Source organism: Anopheles maculipalpis, chromosome 3RL, assembly GCF_943734695.1.
Source record: "Anopheles maculipalpis chromosome 3RL, idAnoMacuDA_375_x, whole genome shotgun sequence".
In the NCBI taxonomy this organism is placed as follows: domain Eukaryota; kingdom Metazoa; phylum Arthropoda; class Insecta; order Diptera; family Culicidae; genus Anopheles; species Anopheles maculipalpis.
The window spans coordinates 44505268-44531076 of NC_064872.1; the positions used below are offsets into that span (position 1 = coordinate 44505268).

General features: G+C 44.0%; 2 protein-coding genes across 2 annotated transcripts in view; both read right to left on the minus strand.

The window, feature by feature from the left end:
* The window catches only part of LOC126564104 (probable serine/threonine-protein kinase DDB_G0282963), a 160469-nt gene extending 135275 nt beyond the window's left edge, over positions 1-25194 (minus strand). The window contains exon 1 of the mRNA XM_050221037.1: positions 25178-25194. The gene's annotated coding sequence lies outside the window, so the exon portion shown is untranslated. The remainder of the gene's footprint in view (positions 1-25177) is intronic.
* LOC126560656 (uncharacterized) lies at positions 41-9816 on the minus strand. The gene is made up of 3 exons (XM_050216614.1): positions 6037-9816; positions 4825-5829; positions 41-46 (listed from the first exon to the last, which is right to left on the minus strand). Exons 1-3 carry the CDS (start codon positions 9814-9816, stop codon positions 41-43), a joined length of 4791 nt encoding a protein of 1596 aa, XP_050072571.1.
* Positions 25195-25809: the final 615 nt, after the last annotated feature.

The following is a 25809-nucleotide window of genomic DNA, read 5'->3' on the forward strand; positions in this document are numbered from 1 at the left end:
ACTTCTGCTTGACAGTTGTAAGTTAGTAACCGCATAAGGCTTAAAACTAGCGGTAGGAGAATAGGAAATGTTACGCAACTGAATCTCAGCAAGGTCGTCGACCTTGTCAGCGAACGTTAGAATGAAGAAATGAACGGTTTAAGGCCAAATACGAACCACAAGACAACAAAAAATGCTGAACCTTATTACATGGCACACAAGCAACCAGATTACATGGTACGTGAGCGACCACACTCAAAGGTAGTGGTGTCTATCCATCTATCGAAAAGGATGTAAATAAAAACAGTTCCTTCATGCAGCCATAGAAGTGTAAGCGCATGTGCGACACATGATAGGATCTGAAAGAATTTCGTGCCACACAAACACAATACAACATAAAAGGAATTATGGAAATGCATTAACGACTGCTCCACTACTGAGCAAAATCTTAAATCTCCACCATATCTATTTATGGGAAAATAGCTTTTTCGCATTCATATTGGTGATTAAAAATTATCTAAATAACTGAAATAAAACGTTTTGCCTAAAAATGCAAACACGAAAATAGAAGCTACAAGTATTCGAGATTTAAATGAGTCAACCAACATTTTTTGCGAAACACGTGTGAGAAAGGCGTGATAATATTGGACAGTAATGGATACAAATGTTTGATAAAAAGCATTATGTTTACATGTTTACATCCCTGTGGCTAAAGAGTATCGGTGTTCAATTGTGTTTAGTAGTTTACTGTCCCCTTGTTGGGAAAATTTAAAAAAAAACAGCTGGAATTGGTAACATTACCAGTTACTGCTATGCTCCACCGAATGGCACGTGAGAAGTAAAATGGTTTTCAAATTTGACCAGCAGCGGGAACAACCGACATCCAGTGTGCCAAGTTCGGATCTCTCACAGAGAGCTCTATATGGAGTCAGCGCAGCACGCACATATCGTGGGGATGCGATTTTCTTTCAGTTTAAACCCACCCCTCACGGCGTTTGCTCGCGAAATCGTATTACCAACGTGTGGTGGAAACTATAACGGGTCCGATTTCCATGCCTGCTTGGCTGGCACTGCTTGCTGGCATGGAAACGTAAGGAAAATAGCTTCAGTGGGGGCCAGGCCTTAAAGTTTGTGTTCAAGTTATTAGCGCTCACGTTTCCCATTCTGCTAGCTATATTTCGCTCATCATAAAGCCACTGAACGCGTTAGCGAAGCGTGTGTATTTCAGCCTGACGGGAGTAGCATCTTTGTTGGCGGCACGGCGTACTACCTACCACCAAGCAGTATAAGCAAATGTTTGTGAATTGTGAATGGCCAGTAACCAGCGCAGAACCTAGCGCTGGTATCGATTAAATTCTCACTCTTTTCGATGCGGTAAGTGGGTGTTTTTCGTCACGTCAAGCCCGAAATGAAAATTCCTTGCATACACACAAACAAATGTGGAGCATATATACTGACGACGGGTAATGGTGTTTCTTAGCTTAGCGGAAAATACTGCTTTTCTACGGTTCAAATTAGCAGTTCCTCTTCATTAGCATGCCCGATAAAACCATGCACAGCGTATCAAAATCAAGTGCTTGCTATGCGAAGTAGACATTGCAAAAGTCTACTACGATCGACGAGCAGTGTTTGAACCGTGATTTTCCACTACCGGAAAAGCCCGCATGGTGTGTGAGTGTGTAAGTGTGCAAAGTAGGTTCGTATGTGTGTACGGGCAACTTCGAAATACGTGAAAAACAACAAAACTCCCAGCTCCAATGGTCTCTCTGTGGGGCTGGTTGAAATGTGAAAGAAAATCACACATACGGTTTGAGCGATGAATTCAAGTCGTCTTTGAAGTTTAGAAATTGTTCGTTCGTTTTTTTGTTAAGATTGCTCATTGAAACAGTGAAAACCGAAGTGGAAAAGGGAGGAAAAGTTTTGGAATAGGTTGGCGGAAAAGGCGAAGGAAAAAAAGTGAAACCCGAATTTTTAATTAGAGTACCGTAATAAGTCAAACCGTCAAGATATGCCGCACTTTCTTTCCCCTGCAGTAATGATCTGGTTCCCCTCCCACACTCACAACAGGTGAGCTGACAGCAAGCGAAAAGATCGGTGTGAAGCTTTCGATAAATGCGGCATGAGAAAATTCGCCCGCATGGTGCATTGTGATAGTTTACCCGATGCTGACTGACTCCAGCTCATATACCAGAGCACGTAACAACAACACAAAACGTTGCCGTAATCAGTCACAACGATTGGTTCGTATATCGCACGATTTCGAAATCTCACACCGGCGGGGCCACTCCTAAGTGCTCCTCGATGCACCACGATTCTGTGCTCGTGTTTTAACCATTATCGCGGAATCGATTCCACGTTGCAGACGTTCCACCACAGCACTAAGAGGTACCCCGGGCCGATAGATAACCATTTAGACGCATCACCCAACACACACACACCCCGATACATCACAGCAAGCTAGGGTAAGTTACATTTTGTTTTTTACAGAATATTATTATGATATACAATTATGAATGGATACACCCAAACGACTAGCGAAAATTATATGTTTTTGGTACAATTCTGAACGCTATTCGATAAGAATCGGTCGAAAATTCATCAACAAAGATGATCCCTCGGTAACCATTTCGCGAACAAAGAATCCGCTAGCAAGGCTTGCGAGTCGCCAGGAAAGTTATGTAACAGCGCAAATGCTTCTTCTATCGATGAGCAGCATAAAGCACACTGGCGATATGGATCTTAAATTAAGAAATGATAAGTACTTTCTTACCTCCAGTTCTTCAAGTTAAGTTCAGTGCCACAAGACTTTGAGATGAGCTGAACATCTAATGAATTCGTCGTACACCGAAAGTCAGGTGTGTCTAGGCGACAGCTGTACCAATGTTTAGATGTCAGCACGCTGAGATACCTTTTATGGTTCGATGCGATTGCAGTAATCCGATTTTCTTAGCCTACTCCATACAGTTTGAAGTTTTGCTGCAGTGTCGCGCAAATTGTGTAATCGGGTTGACCTCGTTTTGCTTGGCGACCGTTACAAGGCAATGTGGCATGGGTGGCTTTGGCTGCACTATTCCGTTTACATCTTCCATCATCATCATCATCATCATCATTCGCGCCTCGAAAAAGGAACGGTTTGGGGCTGAAGATACGTGTGCGTTTGCTGCACTTGACTCAGTTCCGACAGAAGTCCGATTGTTAGCTTTTAATTTTTCAGAATATTACGAACTTAAAATTAATGTAATTTGTTTAATTCATAGAAATGGGTCATAATAACAAGGTATGAAACTGTGCTGTTCATAATTTGATTTAGTGTTAATTTTAAAGTTCAATCTAAAGGGTTTACTCATGCAAAACGGGTAGAACTACATCACATTATGGAAATTCAAAGCGAAGACGATCTCTTTGCCAACATCAACGGCCTAACATTGTCGCACCCTTTTCCATTGTAATGTTGTCCCAATGACGCTGGTTGGTTCTTTCCTCATACCATGTGGGAGGCTTTTAGCAATGTTTGCTCCCACATAGAGACAGACACTAAATGTTTATATCCTACACTCTTCTTACGCTGCACTTCCTTTCCGGTCAGGTGATACATCGTTGTGCAACGAACTGGAAGAACATTTATATTTGTTAGCCAAAGCACCCGAGAGGACCGGAGCACTATCAAATTTTGCAACCACCCGGTGAACGTGAAACTGTGCTCAAAAGTGCGTTACCGGCTAAGTAAACGTGCCCTCGATCTCAATTCCCTGCTCTTCAGCAACAGTGATTTTAAATGTAGTCACATTTCTATTTTTTTAATTTTTTATGAGATGATTTAAAGTAAAGTTGAAGCTTTTTTAACTTCTTGAAAGATCTGTCTGTCAGTATTGATGTAAAATTTCGACCAATTTTAACAATACGCTTAATTTGATGTAATGATCAACTATAGGCATGATTGTGGAACCCAAACGTCTTCTCAAACGTCACATGATTGTCACTTTGTTATTATGACTTTCCGTTTGGCTATCCGTTTGGCTAAATCAGACGTTTAAAAGTCGATGACAGATCTTTGTCAAACGGAAAGCAAAAAATTTGCATTGCCTGAACCAAACGGAAACCGTCAGTTCAGTGCAATTGAAAGTATAGATTGAATTCATAAAAACCATGTTAAAGCGTAAATCGATATAAAAGTGTATATATTTTGCATGGATAAGGTATGACAATCATTTTGAAGTCGATTTAGTGATTTTATTTGGTGCTTTGCAGGAATTATTCTGAATCAAGAACCACTGTTGTCACAACTTCCAAATGAATAGCACGGAGAATACTTGGTGATGGTTTTAGTTATTTATTTTGTCCAAAACTTTAAAACGGTGCCACCTATTCCCCGTTTATCTCGCTACTGCCGGGTTGACCCATCTTTGACCGCTACCTGTCCCAACCATTGTTCTGACAGCTGTCCCTCGTACGTCAGTTCCCCAACTGTCATTTTCCTTCCTAACATTCCCCCAGCCCGTGACCAACTATGTATGGTCACCCTGTATTTATGTCGAGTAATGCTAGTTTCGCTACCGGTCTTCTTAGCGTTCCTGTGGTGGTGCGAACCCACGCTTGTCGCACATGCCCATCAACTCCTGTAATAACTCCTTCTACCATACCCCTCTTCCAGTTGTTCCTAATTGTCCCTCCTACTATCAGTACCAAATCCCCTGTCCTTACCTCTCGGACATTTTCAAACCACTTACATCGACGCGTGATTACTGGAAGGTACTCCTTAATCCACCTTCTCCACATCCTATCTAGGATATGTTGCGCTAACTTCCAATTCCCCCTTAGGCTGTCTCTATAGTTAGTGGGTAGTACCGGCCGTTGTTTAACTCCCGAAGAACTTCCCAACAGGAAGTGATTTGGTGTAATCGCCTCTCGGTTCTCCGGATCTAACGGTACGTACGTCAACGGTCTAGAGTTGATCATGGCCTCAGCATCGTACAATATGGTCTCGAATGTCTCGTCATTCGGTAAATTCCTCACCTCCATTACCGTGCTGATCGCAGCCTTCACTGAGCGCACCATACGCTCCCATGCGCCTCCCATATGGGGAGCACCAGGCGGGTTGAAGTTCCGAAGGGTGTGTTCATTGGTGAAAGTCGTTGCCAGGATTTCATTACGTTGCTCGATTTCTTTTCGAAGTTGTCTGCTAGCGCCCACGAAGTTGGTCCCGTTGTCACTGAAGATTTCTATCGGTGCACCTCGCCTCGCCACGAATCGCCTGACCGCCATTATGCATGATTCTGTCGCTAGGCTATGCACTACCTCCAAATGGATCGCTCGTATGGTCAAACAGGTGAATACGGCAACCCATCTCTTTTCATTCGACCTTCCTCTCTTTACCAATACCGGGCCAAAGTAGTCGAGTCCAACGAAGGTAAACGCCCGGACGAACGGTGCCAGTCTCTCCTTTGGTAGCGGTGCCATTGGTGGTACTTGTGGTAGTGCCCGCCGGATTGCACAGAACACACAATTCCTCACCGTTTTCGCAACCAACGCTCGCAGCCTCGGGATCTGGAACTGTTGTCGTACCTCGTTCACTACTGTTTCGTTATTGGCGTGGCGATAGACTCGATGATAACGCTCCACTATTAGCTCAGCCAATTTAGAGTTCCCCGGTAGAATTACTGGATACTTTGCGGAATAGGGTACTTCCGCCGCTTCTCCTATTCTTCCTCGCATCCGTAAAACGCCTTCTTCATCCAGAAATGGCAATAGCTTGTATATACGGCTTTGTTTAGCTACCGTCCCGCGGGGTACTTCATCGCCATTTTGGGTGCTCAGGACACGAATTTCCTCCGAGTAGAATGTCCACTGGGTCTGTTTCCACAAGATGATATTAGCCTTATAGAGTTCCTCGTGGCTAAGAACTCCTTCCAGAACTGGCTCGCTTCTCCTCTTCTTGTCCAGGTTGCCTACATAACGCACAAGCCACCCAATTGTCCGTTGCAGTCTCTCCAGCCTGCTAAACCGTTCATAAGGTATGAGTAACAGTCTGGTATCAGGGCCCTCGGTGTGAAGATTTACCCGCCGTATTTCTTCTCCCGTGCCTGTGTCGGTCGATCTTTGTTGCGGCCAGTCGTCCTCTCCAATCAGCAAGAATTCCGGCCCTTGAAACCAGATTCCGTCGTAGTCGAAGTTCGGCCTACCCTTCCACTTCGTTGCCTCATCCGCTGGGTTGTGGTCTGTCGGCACCCATCGCCACTCATCCACTGCCGTGCTCTCCAGAATCTCGACTACTCTATGGGCAACGAAGGGTTTGTAGTTTCGGGGATCCGCTCTTATCCATGACAGAGCGACCGTGCTATCAGTCCAGAGCACTCGTCGTGTCACACGAATTGGATGGTGTTCCTGCGTGTAGCGCAAGAACCGTGCGCCTAACACGCAACCTTGGAGTTCTAGCTTCGGTATCGTAAGGGGCTTTAATGGCGCCACCTTAGCCTTTCCTCCAACCAGGGTGCACTGCGGTTCACCGGACTCATCGATCGTGCGAAGATAAAGAGCGCACGCATATGCGTGCTGGCTGGCATCGACGAACACATGCCATTCGGCATTCTCGTACGTTTTCTTCGATGCTTCGGTAAAGTAACAACGCGGAATGCGTATGTCGCCAATCGTTGGGAGAAGTTCTATCCATCTGCGCCATTCGCTGTATTGGATGCCATTTATTTCTTCATCCCACTGCGTGCCGGTTCGCCATAGATCTTGTATCAGGATTTTGCCGTGAATCACGAATATCGCCAACAACCCAAGAGGATCATACAATGACATCACACATCGTAATACCTCTCTCTTCGTTGGAATCCGCTCTGCCTTTAGGAAGTCAGCTATCACCGTACACGCCCGTGTGCAGAATCCCAATGTATCGGATGCAGGATGCCAACGCATTCCTAATACGCGTTCGATATCATCCCCCATGGTTGATAAATATTTGATGTTTCCGCTGTTCTGCTCACCGAGGTGTTTAATTACCTCTGCACTATTCGAGCTCCAATTCCTTAGCTCGAATCCGCCATTGCTGAATACTTTCCGGACCTCGTTAGACACTCGACACGCCTCCTCCGTCGTCCCAAAGCTGTCTGAGAAATCGTCCACATATGTGCTCTCAAGGATTCCCTCAACCGCACGTGGGAATTTCTCGGCATGCTCTTTCGCGTTCCGGTTCTTGACATACTGCGCTGTCGCGGGTGAACATGTAGAGCCAAATGTCACAACGTCCACGATGTAGGTATCCAGCTCGTCCGAAGGATTGTACCGCCATAAGAAGCGCTGTGCATGCTTGTCCTCTCTCCGCACTCTTATCTGTAGAAACATCTCCTTTACGTCTGCACACACCGCCACTGCATACAGACGAAAACGGAATAGTACTCCAAGTAAAGACATAACCTCGTCAGGACCCTTAAGCAGCATGTCGTTAAGTGATGTGCCATGTGCCTTAGCTGCAGCGTCCCAAATCAAACGCACCTTTCCAGGTTTGTTTGGGTTAGTAACCACTCCTATTGGTAAATACCAAATTCGTTTCGGGTTAGCCTCCGACAGTTCCTGTTTCGTTGCCTTGTGCACATACTGTTTGTCCAGCAGCTCGCGAATCTGACGGTGTACCTGCAGCTTGAGCTGACCATCTCGTTCCATCCTTTTCTCCAAACAATCGAACCTACGTTTCGCCATAGCGAGGCTTGAAGGAAGCTCTGAATGATCCACCTTCCACAATAAACCCGACTCGAAACGTCTTCCAACACGAACCGTGGTAACCTCCAATAGATGTTGAGCACGTTGGGTATCCGGGTCATCCTGAACGTGTGTGTACGCCACCCCCATTTGCTCCAGTTCGTAGAATTTGCCAATCGCGTCGTGAAGATTGTTTGGGCTATTGCACTCGCAGATGTGCAGTAGTCTATCACCCTCCTGGTTCGTCGGCTTCCCGTAGATACACCATCCTAAACGTGTTTTGACTGCGATTGGATCACCATCTCCGCCCTCTACCGTCCTGAGGGGAACCGTCAGCCTCAGGTTGTCTAACCCAATAAGCATCTTGGGTTCCGCATCCTTATATTCCTGTATCGGCAGCTGCTTCAGATGTTCCCACCTCCCTTCGTCCTGTACGAAGGATTGCCGCGGTAGGTTCATGGCTGGAACCGTACGTACCGAATTGACCGCAAAACGCCTTGTAGAACCAATCGGACCCACCTCGAGATTTACGCGTCTGGACCCAGCCTCGACCCTTGTTGTATTGCCGGTCCAACGAATGCAAAGAGGCTCCACCACACCCTTGACACCTAATTTCTCTGCCAAATCCTCGTCAACCAACGTCATGGATGAACCTTCATCCAAAAAGGCAAACGTTGCCACCGCTCCAGCCGGACCATACACGGTGACAGGCACAATCCGGAAGAGTGCCTTCGACGAAGACGATGCGTACTGATGATGGTTGCTTTCCGCAATAGCACCACCATTGTTCCTTCCAACCCCGGGTTCCGAAGCGCCGATCTCATTGCTGACACGCCGAGACTCCTCCACTCCGTGCAGCAACGCATGATGTCGGTACGTACACCCTTCTTTGCCACACACTGGCCTGTTGCGGCACGTCCGCCAGTTGTGCTTGCCCAGGCAGCCGAAGCACAAAGAATGTGCACGAGCCTTATTCCACCGTTCCTTAACCGACATTGCTACAAACTCAAAACATTTTCCCACATCGTGTCCCCTTTTATCGCAAATAAAACAACGCAATGATTTCCCTACCTGCGTTGAGTTATTCCCAGATGTTGTTGATTCCTGATGATCGACATGTGCGTGCACATAAGCCTTGGTGCTGGGCTTCTTCCTTTCCGCCGCCTTCCACGATGGTAACTCCCGGTTGGTTAACGTCTCCGCAGCGCTCTGCAACTCGGCCATGTACTCTGCAAACATCCGGAGGTCTGGTTCGTCGATGTGCCGTACAAATCGCACCCAATTATATTTCTCGGTCATCGGTAGCTTGTCCACGATCTCCTGTAGCAGCAACGGGTTAGTCAGATGCGCCTCTCGTCCAGCGGCCTTCATATGGTCCACCATGCTTTGCACCGCTTCACCGAACGCCACGATGGTGTCGGGCTTCTCCATGCAGGGTGCAGCCATCCTACGCACTTTCTCGATTAACGCCGAGATGAGATGCGTTGGCCGACCATAACGTGAGCGCAGCGTTGCTATCACTTGCGGTACCACTTCCGGCAAAAGTAAACGGCTACGCACTGCCTCTAGAGCGGGACCCTTCAGCGCCTTTTGCAAACGCAACATATTTTCCCAGTTGGAAAAGCCGAATTTGTCCGTAGTATACTCATAATGCGCGATGAATATTGGCCAGTCCGCCGGGTCCCCGGCAAACACGGGTAATTCGGTTGGTATGTTGCGATGCACATTCACCTCCTGCTGGGCATAACCGCGCTCCTCACGTCTCACACGTTCCATCGAACCACCCTCCGCACAGGATGGTATCACTGTCGATGTCTCAGCGGTCACTTGCACGCCCAGTTCCTCAGCCAAAATCTGCTCCTCTTCCTTCACGAACCGCAGCTGCAACTCCAGTTCCACCCGTTTCTTCTCCGCTTCTTGCCGTCGCTTCATTATGGCTAGCCTGTTTGCCATACTGTCGGATCCCTTAGCAAGAGTGAGGTTAGAATTTGCCGCCACGCTGTCGGTTGTATTCCGTGAGTGCAGGTTGAAGCCTTCCGCCAAGCGTTTCGTAACCTCAACCAACTTGAGGTTAGGATTTTCCAACACGCCGTCGCTTGTTTCACGCGGAGAAAGATTGACGCTTTCTACCGTGGGCATCATAACCTCAACCCGTTTGAGGTTATGTGTTGCTGGACCTGTTGGTGCCGCCACGTGCTTGATCGGCGTCCTTTTTACCGCTCCAGAACGCTCTCTGCCCGTGCACGCGACGCACAACCACTTCCGTTTTTCCACGGCTTCCGGCGATTCCGTTATACCGACGCACGAAAAATGCCACCATGAGTCGCAACTATCACACGCCACAAAAGTTGCATCGTCCACTTGATCACTGCAAGCCTGGCAGCAATCCTTCCGATCCACTTCCATTTCACCTTTTTTTTACCGTTTTAAAGGCTTTTATGTTGTCACAACTTCCAAATGAATAGCACGGAGAATACTTGGTGATGGTTTTAGTTATTTATTTTGTCCAAAACTTTAAAACGGTGCCACCTATTCCCCGTTTATCTCGCTACTGCCGGGTTGACCCATCTTTGACCGCTACCTGTCCCAACCATTGTTCTGACAGCTGTCCCTCGTACGTCAGTTCCCCAACTGTCATTTTCCTTCCTAACAACCACGAAAGTCCGTCACGAAAAAATGTCCACCACAAAAAGTGTATTATCAAACTAAACTTATTCATTGGTTACTGAAATTCTATTCTAAATTAGCAATTAAAGATAGGTATAATTCGATTGAAATCATCTGTGAATGTATGAACTGAGCAATCCGTAAAGGTATGAATGTATGCAAAAAGTCGACGAAACATTCGTCGACTCTAACGGGAGACCATAATACAAATTTGCTTTCCGTTTGTTTAGAGTTTTTCCGTCGGAAAGTTTTCCGTTTGGGTTTGACAATCAGGCCTTATATCTGATTCCGTAATTTACTAGCACCGGCGCTAGAGAACAGGACTACAGGACCAACTGTTTTATAACTGTTCCTGTAAAAGCTCGCCATGCATTAACTGTGCGACCACTTGGTATCATTAAACCAAACATAAAAAAACTAATTTTCAATCTACCGCACTGTCTCTCTCTCTCTCCATCTGGACAGTCTAAAAAGATTCGGGAGGATAGATCGTTCGATGCTATTCTCGTGCAATGATGAGCACACAAGACCTTGTGTCTGCCTTGTGCCATTTACTGCTCAATATTAAGGTCCTTGCACAGATTATGGAGCTATGCGTACTGTTGAGTACTTATGTATTATCAAATATTTTTATCAAATTTGCAGCCGATCACTTTTATTGCCCACTGGTCGACTTTTTATGACTTACATTCTAACTTCTAAATAAAATCAGATCAGGATATTTAAACTTACACCAGGTTGCCTTTTTTCATAGACGAGTTTTCTCTTCTGTTTTGTCCCTACAACACCGGGAGCTGTTACAATCCCAGCAGTCGCAACACCACAAAAGTAAAGCGTCGGAATGACGATTCGTTTTTTTTTTTTTCTATATCAAAGACGATATCATAAAGGCGATAAAGATGTTCGTCGAACGGAATTATCGATTTATCTTATCATAGGGGATTTTGTACGAAACTTACAATGCACCGGTTTACTGCTGTTCCAATGTAATACACGATTGCAATGGAGTTTGGAATGGAATAGAATAAGAATGAGTCACCAGTTCGTTGAAACCATTTAATGTGTAAAATATTAACCTCATTGATGCAATTAGATGCAGAAACCTCTGTTTATCCTGTATTTTTCCTTCTATATTTCTCCACAACTAAAGTACACGAGCAAAAATTGATGTTCCAGAAGGTCCTAATGGGTCACACTGGCCATCCAATAACTTACCAGATTCCTGGAACCACTTAATTGGTGTATAATCCGTCTCACACTATGGGGAAACGGTATGGATGGGATTTGAACCCTCGGTCTTGCCGAATGAAGACCGGTGACCCGGTCCCCGGTAGACTAATATGAATGGTTAGTTTTAATATTTAAACTATTTTAGTATGGTGCCAATGCGGACGTTGGCCACTAGAATGTAATGACAAGTTGTTTCAAAATTAAGTTGGTCGTGGATTTTCTTTTCTTTCATTCGACCGTCTTGTGCAATTGGTCTAAAACAGTTACGAATAGAAACTGTGAATGTTAATGGATGATCCAACGAAACATAACAAATAACGATAAAATGTCATGCGATAATCCTTTTTAATAATAAGATTCATTCCCTCAAAAGACAAAAAAATGTCCCGTTTGTAATTTTCAATAATAGGAACAGTGCAGCATACTTTATGTTTGGGATTATGGAAAGCAAAATTGTAGGACCAGTGTCAATAGTTCATGAATGACATGTTAGCAACAAATTAAGAGAGAGGACACGAAATTGTAGCCCGTAGACATCTGGAAGCATTAAGTGAGTCATCTTGAAAAAACAACAATCGATTTTTGGTGGTCGAAACACACTTCACAATAGAGTAACATCGGTAACATCTAACCAAAACATACGTTGGAGACGATAGCAGTGAGACCTCTGCGAGAGAGATGCTACGGTTTTCTGTTTGATCTTCACTGAACTGCCTCCAACAACTATTGCATTGGACAGACGGTCACCTCGAACGACGCTGTCGGTAACGGTTAAACTTGAACCGTTTTACTGCATTACACCAACACTACTATAAAAAGGAGCTATGCGCAACAGCATGCATTCGATATTCAGCAGTAAACACACTCTCATTATGATGATCCACATGAAAGAAAGATCATGATGATTTTAGATAAGTTAAAAACATACGTTCAAAACATTGATCATTTCCTAATGTAATTAAAAACGAACAGAATATACAACAATTGCATGTTTTAATTCAACTGAAACGTAGGGATAATAGGAAGACATGATAGAATAACGACCAGTGAGTACTTTTAAATATTGTGCCGATGAGACAACTGCTCGAAACCACACCAAGTGAGTAATTCACTGTGCGTAAGGTAAATAGTCCAACTCAAAACACTTATTACGGGATTAACTTCTGTATGAATTGATGTTGATTAATTAAAAAAAATTAAAATGAAATTTATTGATTGATTTTTTTTGTGACGATTATTTTTTTTATGTGGGTGAAATTTTCTCATTGATTTGAACAGTGTGCTCACTCCGATGATGAATTTTTCTCACACAATTCTCACTTGGTTTCGAGCAGTTTTCTCACTTGTCTCACTTTCGTTGAGTTTCTGAACTGCACGCAGATCTAGGGAACACGGAAAATCCTATACTCTTATGCATTCTGTTGAACTCTAAATCATTATTAATATTGTGAAAAAAAATATTACCAACCTCATTGCTTAACTTTAATCAGTTTTAAATCAAAGGATAAAGTTAAACTTTATCGCATTGTACTCTTTCTCTCTTTCTCACACACACACACACACACGCACGTGGATCAAACTGCTAGTGTGCGTAAGCTGCTTGATATCGAGCGTGTGCTAGTGTGCGTGTTTCCTTCGCTACCAAGCAACGACAGTGTGTTGGTGTGTTGGTGTGCTGCAAAACGGTTCAAGTTCGACCGTTACGGACAGCGCGTCGTTCCGAGTGGCCGTCTGTTCAATGAAATAGTTTTTGTTCGAGGTAGTTCGGTGAAGCGCGTACCGAGCCGTTGCTGCGTCGTCTCCAACGTGCGTTTTGGTCTGTGGTATGGAATCATGATCGCTGTCATGAATTGGTGCTGACGCGTGCGTTTTGTCGATCAAATTGTGATTGGAAAAGGCTTGAGGTTTTATACGCGGGTTTGTTAAGCAAAATTCTTAAGCTAGTTCTCGCTATTGCGATGAATTGCAGTTCCAGCCTGGTGAGCAATCCCCGTTGTCCCAGTTTAGCTATAGCTAATATAATCAATGAAAAGTTCAAGTTTTGAGGTGCATGCTCCCTAGTGAATGAAGAAAGGGAAAATAATTGCAAAACCACCAGGGCCAATTATGTACACCGATGCTACGTTAGTGCCACCGATCATCCTCCGTTCGTACATTGCAACAACTGCGGAAACGATAGTGCGTGTCTTTGATACGAAAGAAAAGCAATACATCAGCTCATACTGGTAAAGAAATCTCGTGTGAGCACCAAATTCGTGATACGTGGATATAGGGCCCCATTAGTGTGAATTACATGGTGGTGTTGGTGCGGTATTGCGGTACTAATTATCGAGGTATCTCTTATTTGAGGTCGTCGTTGTTGGTCTTCATCCGCCGCAACCAGGAAGAGCAAAACGGCGCAACAAAGGTAAAACAAAAGCTCATCATCATCATCGTCGTTTGACGCACCTGAATACAAGAAGAAAATTATGTCAGTCGAAGGAGAATCGAAAGAGAAAAGGTTGCGAGCGCTGAATCGCACACGAAGCAAAAAGCAAAACCTGTTGCAAAAAGGTTCGATGCCCCACCATGAACCTCGGAAGATCTTGCCGTGTGGCGGGAGAATTGTCGGAAGATGTCGATCAACACACACTCTCACGAAATGTTGGGAGAATGTTCAACACATTTCGCTTAAATCTGCCAATAGTTTTCTAGCTCCACCACTTCCGGCCAATTAGCCGTTTCCTGGAATCGATCCTAAGCAACGCATCTCAGGCGCACCTAAGGTAAACAGGCTCAACCGGACAGCCGGATTCAATCATTTGCATTTGAAGAACCTACACAAACCGGGCGGACGATCTCATCGTAACCTTCCCCATCATCAGTATGCCTAACTTTAAACACCACGTTGGGCGAAAGAATCTCATCCCCATCCTGAGAACTCGATCATCGACCATGAATCGAGTGTGTGGTTGTGTAGAATCACCTTCTTTCTGTCGTCAGCAAGCAAGGGAGCAGGTTTTCTTCGGACGGCCGGCAGCATTGTTGGCTGCCCAAACCGGTTCCAGCGGTGGTTTCTTCCTATATACGATCACATCGTGTTACCTTTCCTACACACTCCTATAGGGCCATGGATGCTGACGCACTTCTCTTCAAAGCCCAACATCTTTGTGTATTGGTGTGCCACAAGTTCGTGCCTGGTTTGGTTGTAAGAATTACCTACTCTCTTTGCCTTTTAAAAGAGTTTGTGGGTACAATATTTAACTGGTTTTAGGCTGGGTCCGGATGATGTGTAGCCCCTCCCGGGGATAAGAAATACCAATTTTTGCATACCAGCGATCGTACACGCTAGAAACACGCTTAAGTTTCTTCCAGCTCAACGAATAATGTTTGAAATATTATTTTCAATTATAGCAAAGGATTAATGTCCTCCGTAAGACGATTTGCCCAAGAAGCGGAAAGAATGAAATTCATGCAGCGTTGTCCATTTACCCGGGTGGATTAGATTTTTGTGGTTGCCCCGTTTGCGAACGTGTCCAAATGGATGAAAATAAACCTCCAGGATGCGATAATCCTTCCGATCTGCTAACACTTCATTACAAGGACGCTCTATCCACAGCCAGGGATGATTCCTATTTCCTAGGACGACACGTCCGCTTTTTGTTGATTCTAGTCAAATGCTGGTTGGTTCACCGGGAGACGTGTTTACGGTTCGTCAAGTCGAAGCAAATTGTTTTTCGCACCGTATTTATCTCCTATAATCCCTACGGCATGCGTGTGCAGCACGTGGGTGCAGGTAAATGAATGCCTTGGGATGTGCGGAAATGCTCTGTGACCACAGCCCTGCGAGTTTCTTATCAGTTTACCTACCTGTCCTTTTGGCGTAGCCCCGAGCGTATAGCAGCGGTGGTGTACAGTAATTTTCCTACCTTAAATTGACTTATCAGATGGTTCTGTTGCTTCTACAATGGTCGCTCATCTCCACTCGTCTAGAGTGTTGTAAATGTCATTAAAATCTTAGCAACGTCTTGAGCAAACAAGAGAACGCCGTTATTTACCGACTGGAAGAAGCGATCCGTCTCCGGCACGTTTGTTGTTTGGATTGTTTATAACGTGACCTTATATCGGTTCGCCGCTCTCTGGCGGATGACACTTGGTATGATGATGATAACATGTTTTCACACCGATCATACAGCGAGCAACAGAACTACTACCACCAGCAGCAGCAGCAGCATCACTCATCCAGAGGCTACACGTTTCTCTATCTATTTTGCGCTTGTTTGCACTGATAACCCGGTTTTAGATGGGGCGGACACGAGGTGCCAATTTGATGGTTCAAAAAAAGTGTCTCCTGCATATGGGCAGCTTTGGCCAACCGTGGATACACTGTCGTCCAAATGCGCAATGCGTTCCTTATTATGTGTAGTAGGAACTTGCCTGCAGGAGTAAACTTTTTTTTTGTATTCCTTTCGTTCATCATTATGACCGGTGTGTAATAATAAACGAATTAAGCGAAACAGTCGGAAGGTAGCGGGAGGACAACAAAATCGAGACACACACACACACATTTTGGAGGCTTCCATGCATCCGAATAGCGAGAGCTATTCTTTAGTTTGATAGAATGTGTTGCGTGAACTGGAAGTTCTGTTTGCCGGTACAAGTCAGATGACCGATCCCGCGTTCGGTAGTGCTGTGGCGAGCTTCGAGTGTTCCTGTTTCTCGATGAGGCGCTAAGTGGGTAACAATAACTATAATCAAATCCGTTTGGACCGGGTCAATAGAATTATGAGTTTGTTGCACTCCGTTAGCGTCAAAATGGTAGGAGTGGAGTGTCCAAGTAAAGGCAGAAATCAATGTCTCCAAAAGTTTTAGTCGCCATCGGAATCCAAAGCAACTGAAGTGCAGCAACACATCATCCGATCATGATGGGGCTGACGTCTACTTCATCTTCACCCAGACACGATGCCTCTTTCCTTCTTCACCGTACAACACTCCACCGATGTAAAACGTGCTATGTGGTTGTGTCTGTGTGTTGATGAATGCGCAAGACACAGGAATGCTGGTTGTCTCCGGATAGGTGGGCAAAAACCTGTTTTTGACTCTGGGCCTTGGTGTTTGCCGTGTCTTTGGTCGACTGCTTCGGCTCGTTCAAGTCATGAAACGCCAGCCTCTCAATATCTTCGCAGCGTGTGTTTGGTAGCCGAACGTTGCATTCGTCGATGGATTTTGGAGTTGTTTCTTGGCCTGCAAAACTGCAAAACAAGTTGCCACACGCAAGAAACGGACTTTCCACCTGGTCCCGGACTGGAGGTTTTATTTGTTGGTGTTGTTACTTTCTTGTTTTTGTGTGTTTTTTTTTTTTTACTGCTATGACTTCATTTTACCAACCCGGCTCTCACCTCTCACTGTGCCTCGTGCTGTGGTCTGTACCGCGAGCCATTTGCTGCGCAATTCTCAGTCAATTTGCCAAACATCATGAATCATGTTCAAAGCTCGAAAGCGTAATCGTAATCATACCTTTTCAATGTTCGGTGAATGTACTCGTGTTTGATTGGCCGTGGAAAGGTAAAGGTAGGAAAAATGGGAAAGGAGAAACTTCATTGAAAGTGGAAAAAGGACGTTAGCACGTTGGTTGAGTATTTGTTTGATCGTATAATTCTAATTTCACTAAGCATCACCCTTGGGGTTGTGTTTATATGACAATTCGCAAGGACACACATCACACAGGCGTTGTGGCTTTGTGTGGTACCGTCGCTTAATTGTTTCGCGCCCAAGGGAATGTCTACTACTTCTGGAAGATACCCAAGTAAACAAAGGCAAGCTAGAAGGAAGCACGTGGAGCACCGTTTGTAAGAGTAAAACCTTATCACATGGTAGTAACACCTGTTGAGCGGGTCGTCTGCAAACGTACGACAATACCGGATGAGTGAAAACGTATGCCATTTCCGTGGACCAGCTGTTGACAACGGTTATACGGTTGGATGGTTTATCTTGTATGTGAGGGATTTTCGTCTTTGATTTTCTTCAGAGAAAGCTTACCGCCAACAAGATTATAACGCGGATATTGTAATCGATGGTGCAAACATCCTGTCGGGTTTAAAGGAAACGAATATCTACATGCTGTGTTTCGAATCCTGGAATTCTGTTACAAAACATACGTTGGACTGAGTAACATTATGCTTGATAGTGTTCTTTTCTGCCAATAGCTAATACAGAGAAGTTGATTGCTGTTCAATTTGTTCATTAATCGGTAAAGCTATAGTGCAGACGATGCAATAAATAAAAAGCATTTCACTTAAGCGTTGAAGGACATGCAAGAAACGCCACCAATGTTACGAAGGACGCAAACAAAACGATGGTAAAAACGCACAGCAGATGCAAAGACATCCCAACTGCCTGCGTTGCGTGCCTGTAACATCTGCTCACACATTGCAGGAGCTGCCAGCACCACGGTCCTACCGGAAGGAGGGTAGAATGAATTACAAAAGAAAAGCAGTATGCTCGGTTAGACATATTTAACTTAACAGAGCGAGCCAGCTGACATGAAGGTTTCTGTCTGGGGACTGACTTGAGCTGGCGAAACATCTTTCGATACGATTGCTATAATAGCCAGACTTTCAGTTTTGTTTGTATTTATGAACTTTGGGCCACATACAACACACACTCGAAAAGGCACGCTGGAAATGGCTAAAAAGCACCGCTCACTGCACAAAATCGCAGACCTAGATTCGAAGGAAAATAGCTGTTCCGCCCTGATTTGTACGTGTTCACGACCCCGCATAGTCGATCATGTACATCGGTCAAAGTCCTTGAAAGAGTTGGAAAACGGTTGATTTAGCTTGCAGCTATTGTGCCACAATCTTTGTTCATAGGTATTGGGAACTTACGTTGCTAGCGCTGAGCTGAAGAGTTTGTTTATCTGAGAGCTTTTTTGAATCAATAAATCGACTGTATTATGAGTTTCGTTTCATCAGTTCTGATGGTCTAGTTGGTCTAATACGAAAATATTGGCAACAGATACCGTCAAGATCGTCTCGTGATAGGGGTCTGCAATTTTCCATTCCACCTCTGAGGCGCCATTACTAGTCAGGGAATCTCTCGAGGTTCTAGAGCCAAAAAAGAATATCCAAGTTAAAAGGATTTAACACCTAAAACATAATTTATGTTGCTGAGTAGACGCTTTGTTGTCTTTATTTAGCTTGATTGCTTTTAATAGAGTGCTATTAAATATAAACTTTAATTGACTGGCTAAATGGACTGTTATCAGTTGCTATTTTTGACTGCGAAACCCCCAACAAGCTTTATTAAATCATTTCTAATGTTTTAAATGATTTCCTCCTCTCCGCCATATCTAGCAGTTTTTGCATCGACATCCAATAATCGAATTGACTGCATAATGGTGGGAGAGATGCTGAGCTAAGGGTGCGAACATCACCTCAATTGGTCGACACGTTCCATTCAGTTGACTTGTAGAACTGTCCTTGACGAAATTGAATTAATTATCGGCTTCCATGCGAATGTCACGCTGCGTGTGCCGCGCTATCACTGGCCGACTGACTGATCGGTGGTATTTAAGAGCCAACTGAGAGAGAAAAAAAAAACGAAAATCCAACTAAGCTTAGGAATTGGAGGCAATGGCTGTTCCAGCGTGCCTTACACTACAACAGCACTTAATTAACACAATTAACAGTGATCGGAACAGCATAAGTGGGTGAGGCTGTAAGTGATTTGCTGCTATAGTATCTCGCAACTATCCCCAGTGAGGTCTGTGTGACCAGTCTGAGCGTATGTGATTCAACAGCGTAACACTAAAATGGTTAAAAATCAAATAAAATGCCCACTGCCCACTGAGCATAACGCGCGATCTATGGAACATTGGTCCAATCACCGGCAGGTATGATTCATCGTATACTGAGAAGAGGATTAAGTCGATTCGAGTTCAATGCAACTGCTCCATCGGGTTGAAAGTGCCGTGACTCATCGCGTTCACCTGGCCGTGTGGGTTAGACTGAGAGATGCTCCAAGCGTGAATTTCGTATAAAGCCATTCCCATAGTTGTATTGTTGGGAATTGGAAGGATCCAAATTAAACTATATTCAACATAAATTAGTATGATGTATAAGCTCATTTAGTACACATTTTTTCCATTTAGTGTTCCATTAAGAGATGGTCCGATGTTAAAGACGATTGAAATGCCAGTCTTCACACGAGAAAACAGGCTTTCAAATTCCATCAGTGAGGACTAACTTTTCAACCAAGTGGTATCAATAGGCCTGATTGTCATTTGCAAACGGAAAATTCTCAAGACAAGCTTGTCAATACAAACGGAAAAAATTGCATTTTGAAACCGTTCTTGTGGCAGACAAGTTTCGTTAAGCAAATTTTTTTTCGTTAAATCTTCAAAATCAATCTGTCAAAGTGATAAAGCCAACAAAAACAAAACCAAAAGTGTAAACAAACGTTCTTCTTAAGAAGATATTTTGTGTTGTACCTGATATTTTGATATTAAACTGATTTTTCAAATGATGTGAGCGATGATAGCAGTAGTGATGATGAAAGAACGGAGGTTCTTACTAAACAGCTTTTTCGTTCGAAATTTTTCTCGATATTCTTAATGATATTGAGCCAAAGTTTCCGCCTGTTAGGGGAAAAAGACTCACGCCAAAAGAAATGTTAGCTGCTACGCTGCGGTTTCTTGCAGAGGGGATTTTACCAAAATGAAACCGTGAAAGATTTCAATATAGCAATTGCTCAACCAACTTTCTTCGTGGCATTTACCAAGTGTTTAAATATTTTGGAAGAAACGTTGCCGCTTAGTTCCATTTCATCAGAAATGGAACTAAATGAGCAGCAAGATGAACGACGATATTTGCTTCTCCCGGAGTGGCATCCTTGACTTTCTGAATTAAAATACTCATATTTTGATTGGAACTGCACAAGAAAATGAACTGGAAACACACAGAAACGAGTGAGTTTGGCGCATTTCCGTTTCGAATAGCTGACGGAAAACAGTTTGACAAATACGAGTCTCCGTTTGTGTTAGAGAATACAAATTCTTGACAGTGTCCTGCTAAGTTTGTCTTTCGTTAGGTTTTTTTTCCAACAGACAACACAAACGGCTGTCATAATTCGAATCTTCCGTTTTTGACAACTTGTCTTGTCAATTTGTACGTGGTAATCAGGCCTAATAAGTCCAGTAAGCCATTTTGATGGCCGGCGTGGTCTAGTAGGCCATAAGGCCAAGAAAAAGTTATTTCATTTGTTCGGAATAAGCATGAAACAGTGAATAAGAATATTGAAGTTGAAACAAGCCGTGAACTAAATAATTCAGAATAATCAATCATTTGGATTAGTCTTATATTTACTACTTCCTACTTCATTTCGTCGTACACTTAATTCTCTACCACAAACTTGTGAAACCATTTTTTGTATAAAAAGAGCAAGAAAAGCTTCGATTGGGGTGTTACTTGCCTAAACTAATGGTGAACTAATATTTGTTGCCTTTTATATAGTAAAATAAATTTTATTTCAATGATATTTTAAGTCGACTTTTTATATTTCAGTAAGTTTAACGTGGTTACACACTTTCGACAAAACTTTGGAAGGTGGAAATGGGTGTTAATTGCCTCCTTCTACTATTCCGTTTTACGCTCAACTTGAAAGGAATGCCAGTGATAAAGATACTTCCCTCATTCACAGTTAGTTCGACCCAAAACCAATTGGGTACACACATTATTCCCCCTGCTGTGCATCCAGTTTACCGTCAAAATGTTTGTTCATTATTACGGTAAGGTTAGGAGGCTATCTTATAAATATCGTATTATTCGAGATAAAAAGGGGTTCGAAAAGAAACCTCTCCATCTTGCATATATACTTATCAATGTGTATTTACACTCATGCATTCCGATTTTATTAAAAAGTAATCAGCATCCAAAGTAGATAAATGAACTTAAAAAAGCATTAACTTACAGTTATATATGGATTTGGTAAATGATGGGTTGTAGTACACTTGAAGCAATTATAAACGGAGTTCCGAGTGGTGTCCAAAACGTCCAACAGATTGTTATTTATACTGGGTAGCCAAGACGCATCGCTTTGTCTTTGATGGCTAACTGCTTCATCCAGTGTCGAGAAAGAGTGTAAGAGACAGATTCGACTACGATGCCCAATGGATGTCAACGTCACAAATGTCCCACACCGTCGTAACACATGAAACGGCTCTGTATCGATGCACTTTTTGCACTGCATTCGCTGCTCCATCCTCCCGTTGTGCCCTACCGTAACTGCACAAAAGCAATTGATACAATACCAGTTGCTCCCGAGGTGAATGAACGAAATATTGAACATCCTGAGGGCAGTCGGGACAGAACAGGCCGAGGAAGGAGAATGTTGGGTGAGTGTGTGATTGAACAATAACGACGCAGGGCTAAATGAGGCGGCGGGTGAGAGACGGCCAGTGATTGATTGATTGAGAAAAAGGGGTCGCGTGGGAAGAAATGCAGTAAATTTTCATTTCGCTTCATTTGCTGTTAAGAAGCCGAGCACAAGACACATATTGAGTGTAAATCCATGGACACGTGTTTCGAGACTTTCTTCTTTGAGTCGTTGTCGACTCTTTAAATCCAAAAGAAAACTTATGTAGCCATTTTATTTCTATCCGTTAAATTAACAAAACTTTGGTAAATGATTAATTTAGGACATACATTGTACGTGCATAAAATAACACTCATTTGCGGCCTTGCAAGTTGCGCACCCAGCGGCCACCCAAGTCTAGGTTCCCCGTGGTTTTTCTTTATTACTTTCTCATTTTCACTCATCTCACGCACATTTATTCAATTACAATAATTAGCCAGCCCTGGAATAAAGCGTGATGGACTCGAACACAGACTGCTGGCTGGCTGAAGGGCTATTTCCCGATTCCTATTCCAACCCCCTTTTTAACATACATAGTTCCCACGCTTATTTATTTTGTTTAACGATGGAAAACTGCATCCATCCCTCGCTCGTTCGATCGAGCACTCTATCGGTTCCTATTTTCCCCGGTTGGAACAACGGTGCTCGCTTGTACCATGTGTGTTTTTTTTTGTGCTGCGTGTGTATGTGAGATCCAGAGCATTTCCGAGTGTATTTTATGATGCTGCTCTTCTACAGTAGCCAAATTTTCCACCCAGTTCGATGGAGATTTCCTTCTCTCTTATTGATCATTTGGGTGACGGATATTAATTCGTTCGTAATTTATGAAACAGTTTGGAGTGTTAGTGGATCTATCGCATGCTTTCGTGAGGATCGCATGAATTTGTTCTAAACTGTTGTGTGTGTGTGTATGTGCAAAGGGGAAAATCATTTGAAGGGCTAGCTCGCCACTTGAAGAAGTCGAGCCTACCTTCGAGTGTCGGTTGCGGAAGTGTTTTAATTTCCTTTTTTAGTTGACACATAAAAAATACGGGTATCAACCCATAGTAGAAGGTGGGAAAAAATGTGGAAAAACATGAAACAGCGTCCCTATTTTCCACGCTCCCTTGCTATAGGTTCTAAAGTGCCGTGATTAGATTTCCAACGAGCGAGAACGAATATGGAAATCGGAAAACTACACTACAAAATGTGTGAAAATTATGCGTTTGCAGTTAGTGGCTGGTTAGCAGCTGATGCCGTGTGAATACTGGCCCTCTCTTGACGCACGACATCATACCACGAAACGTCGATCCTACCGCATATAATAAGACTTAGAGACCACGTACTCTCCCGGAGATGCTGCTCTACGAAGCAATGTGCCTTGAGCTCGAGAAATATTAGTTTTCACGTATTTTGTTCCATAGTTAGTGGAAGCGTGAACGGATGCAGCCGTAACTCTGCATGGTTTCGGTTTGTTCCCCAGTGCGGAAGTTGGTCGTGCAATTCTTCCGGACACTGGATCTAATCCGAGACGCACGCGCGTACATCTCCTACCCGCCTTCGTCTGTTCGCCAACGAAGCCAAGCCGGATATGTCTCTTGCGACACCGACACGTGCATGATTTAATATTGTTATATAGCAGCGATGAGCAAAACGTGTTCTAGCGCACATTGCAAATATCGTTTCCTCGCCTGGGCCATCTGTATCGTCGTAGATAGAGAACTAGTCTAAAGTTTTTAAATTAAAATCTTTGCAGCTTCTCAGCTTTAGATGGTACTGGTGGTTTCAAGAGTTCACACGTCATTCTAGTTATGCTTGGCGCTTTAGCAAAAATATTATATTTTAACCAACTGTCGTTGTTCTTGAGTGGCGTGTATCGTTCACCTAACGTTGTTGTTCACGGGCAGTTGGAAGCTTCATAAAAAATACTTTAAAATTAACAACAAACAAATTACAGGCGATGGAAATAGCTCGAATTATGCTCGAGGAAGCATAGCGACCGACCAACGTTATGGTAACCGTCTGCCGCTCTTCTGCTGCTGCTTGTCGCGCTCTCATGTTCCAATATTGCACCGATTACGGGGTCCTATTATAAGTGTGGAGTGTCATCAGGCACGCATCGGAGCAAGCAGGCGCGGCACGACATACAAGCCAAGGAGAGGAAGTACGGTGTAGTATTTTCTCACCAACAGTAGCAGCAGCAGCAGCACCGCCGCCATCACACCATCTGCAGAGCCAGAATGACGGTGATGTCCACGTATGTTTTCTGCACACACTTTCCTGGTGTGGGATCAACTGTTACGGTTCGCTGAGCAGAACGGCCATAATCGTCCTCTTTCCGGCAGAGGGTAGTTTTTGTCAATCAACACACAAAAAAAGTGTCCATGCGGAGTTCCAGAACCGCAGAGTTAAAGAGAGGTCAATGACAGCCGGCAAGAGGGAGTTTGATAATTTTACAAACTCCCATTTTTTGTGAAATTACTTTTAAATGATAGGAACAAGCTTAGCTTAATTTATGTATTGATTTTTTTTCCTAAGAAATGAAGGCATAACATTGGAGGCGTCTGTATGGACTGTGCATTTATCCACTTTCTCACGATTCGCTTGAGGCAGCATCGTGCCTTCATGCGAAGCAATAATTTGTCCCGTTTGTGGACAAAGAATGTTCACATCATTCAAACAAGACCAAGCAAAACACCAGCAATATTTATGGAGCCGTGCTAGTCACTGACCATTCATCTATGTTTCACATTTGGGAAAGGTTCCTCACGGATGAGCTGTGGTAACAATGGTTTTTTTTTCCACTAGGATTGAATAATTCCCAGCCTTTCCCACTCGTCGTCTCGTCGCACCAGAGAAGGGAAGGGATTATCAATAGTATAGTTTGATTAAAAGCGCGCGTCCGAGCTTATTTGGTTTTGCTTAGGGAAATGCCAACCCGAAGAAACGACAACCAACCGTCAACCCTCCACTAAAGCTAGGGGGAAAATGGATGGTGTGAAATTTTCCCAAGCATAAATTAGCAAAAAAAAAAAAAAAGAATCCCCCGCCAGCCTCTTGTATGGAATTTTTCATTTCCTTAATATACCTCTGGCAATGGCAGCACGAGTAGCGCAGCGCAGACGACGAAGGTCAAAAGAAACAGCGAAAGACACGATTACGAGGGGAAAAGAGAGCGTAACGAAGGAATTTGCTAGTTTCGGAGTTTTGGTGATTGGTCCTGCCTGTTTGCCTGCCTGCCTGCCTGCCGGCTGCCGGCGTGCACGAGTAGTTGTGATGTGAAAGAAGTTGAGAGTGTTGAGCGGGCTGACCTGGAAGAAGGGCTGCGAAGACAGAGGTATGCTACTCTTCTGTGCCACCAGTCGGAAGGGGAAAGTTCTAAGTCACCAACCTCAACTCCCTATACCTTTCCGGAGATGTTGAAGATTTTTAGATCTTATATATTGCAGCCGCCTCGCTTTCTGGGCCGTCGTGTGATTAAGACGAAGCCGAACGCGAAAGGTGTACGCCAAGCACCGGGGGAAAGACTTGTGGGAATTCTTGGCATTCGGTGCGAATTCAAGAGGTGAACACCACGACAGAGCGAATGCAAACGGTTATTCGTTTGGTAGGCAACAGCATCTTTAGTAGAGGTCTTGGGTTTTCGATAACCATTGTTCCCAAAACTGTTTGCCATATACCCTATTGTTATTTACCCCATGTGAACGCAAATGGCTCTTAGAATATGCTCTCCTCGTTCCAGTGTTGGCAATTTGCGTGAGGAAGAAAGTGAGCCTTCCATACGTTTTATCGAAGATCGAATGAAGATCCTTATGGAATAAAAAAAACTCTGATTTTAATTGATAAAGGGGGCGTTTTCTCACC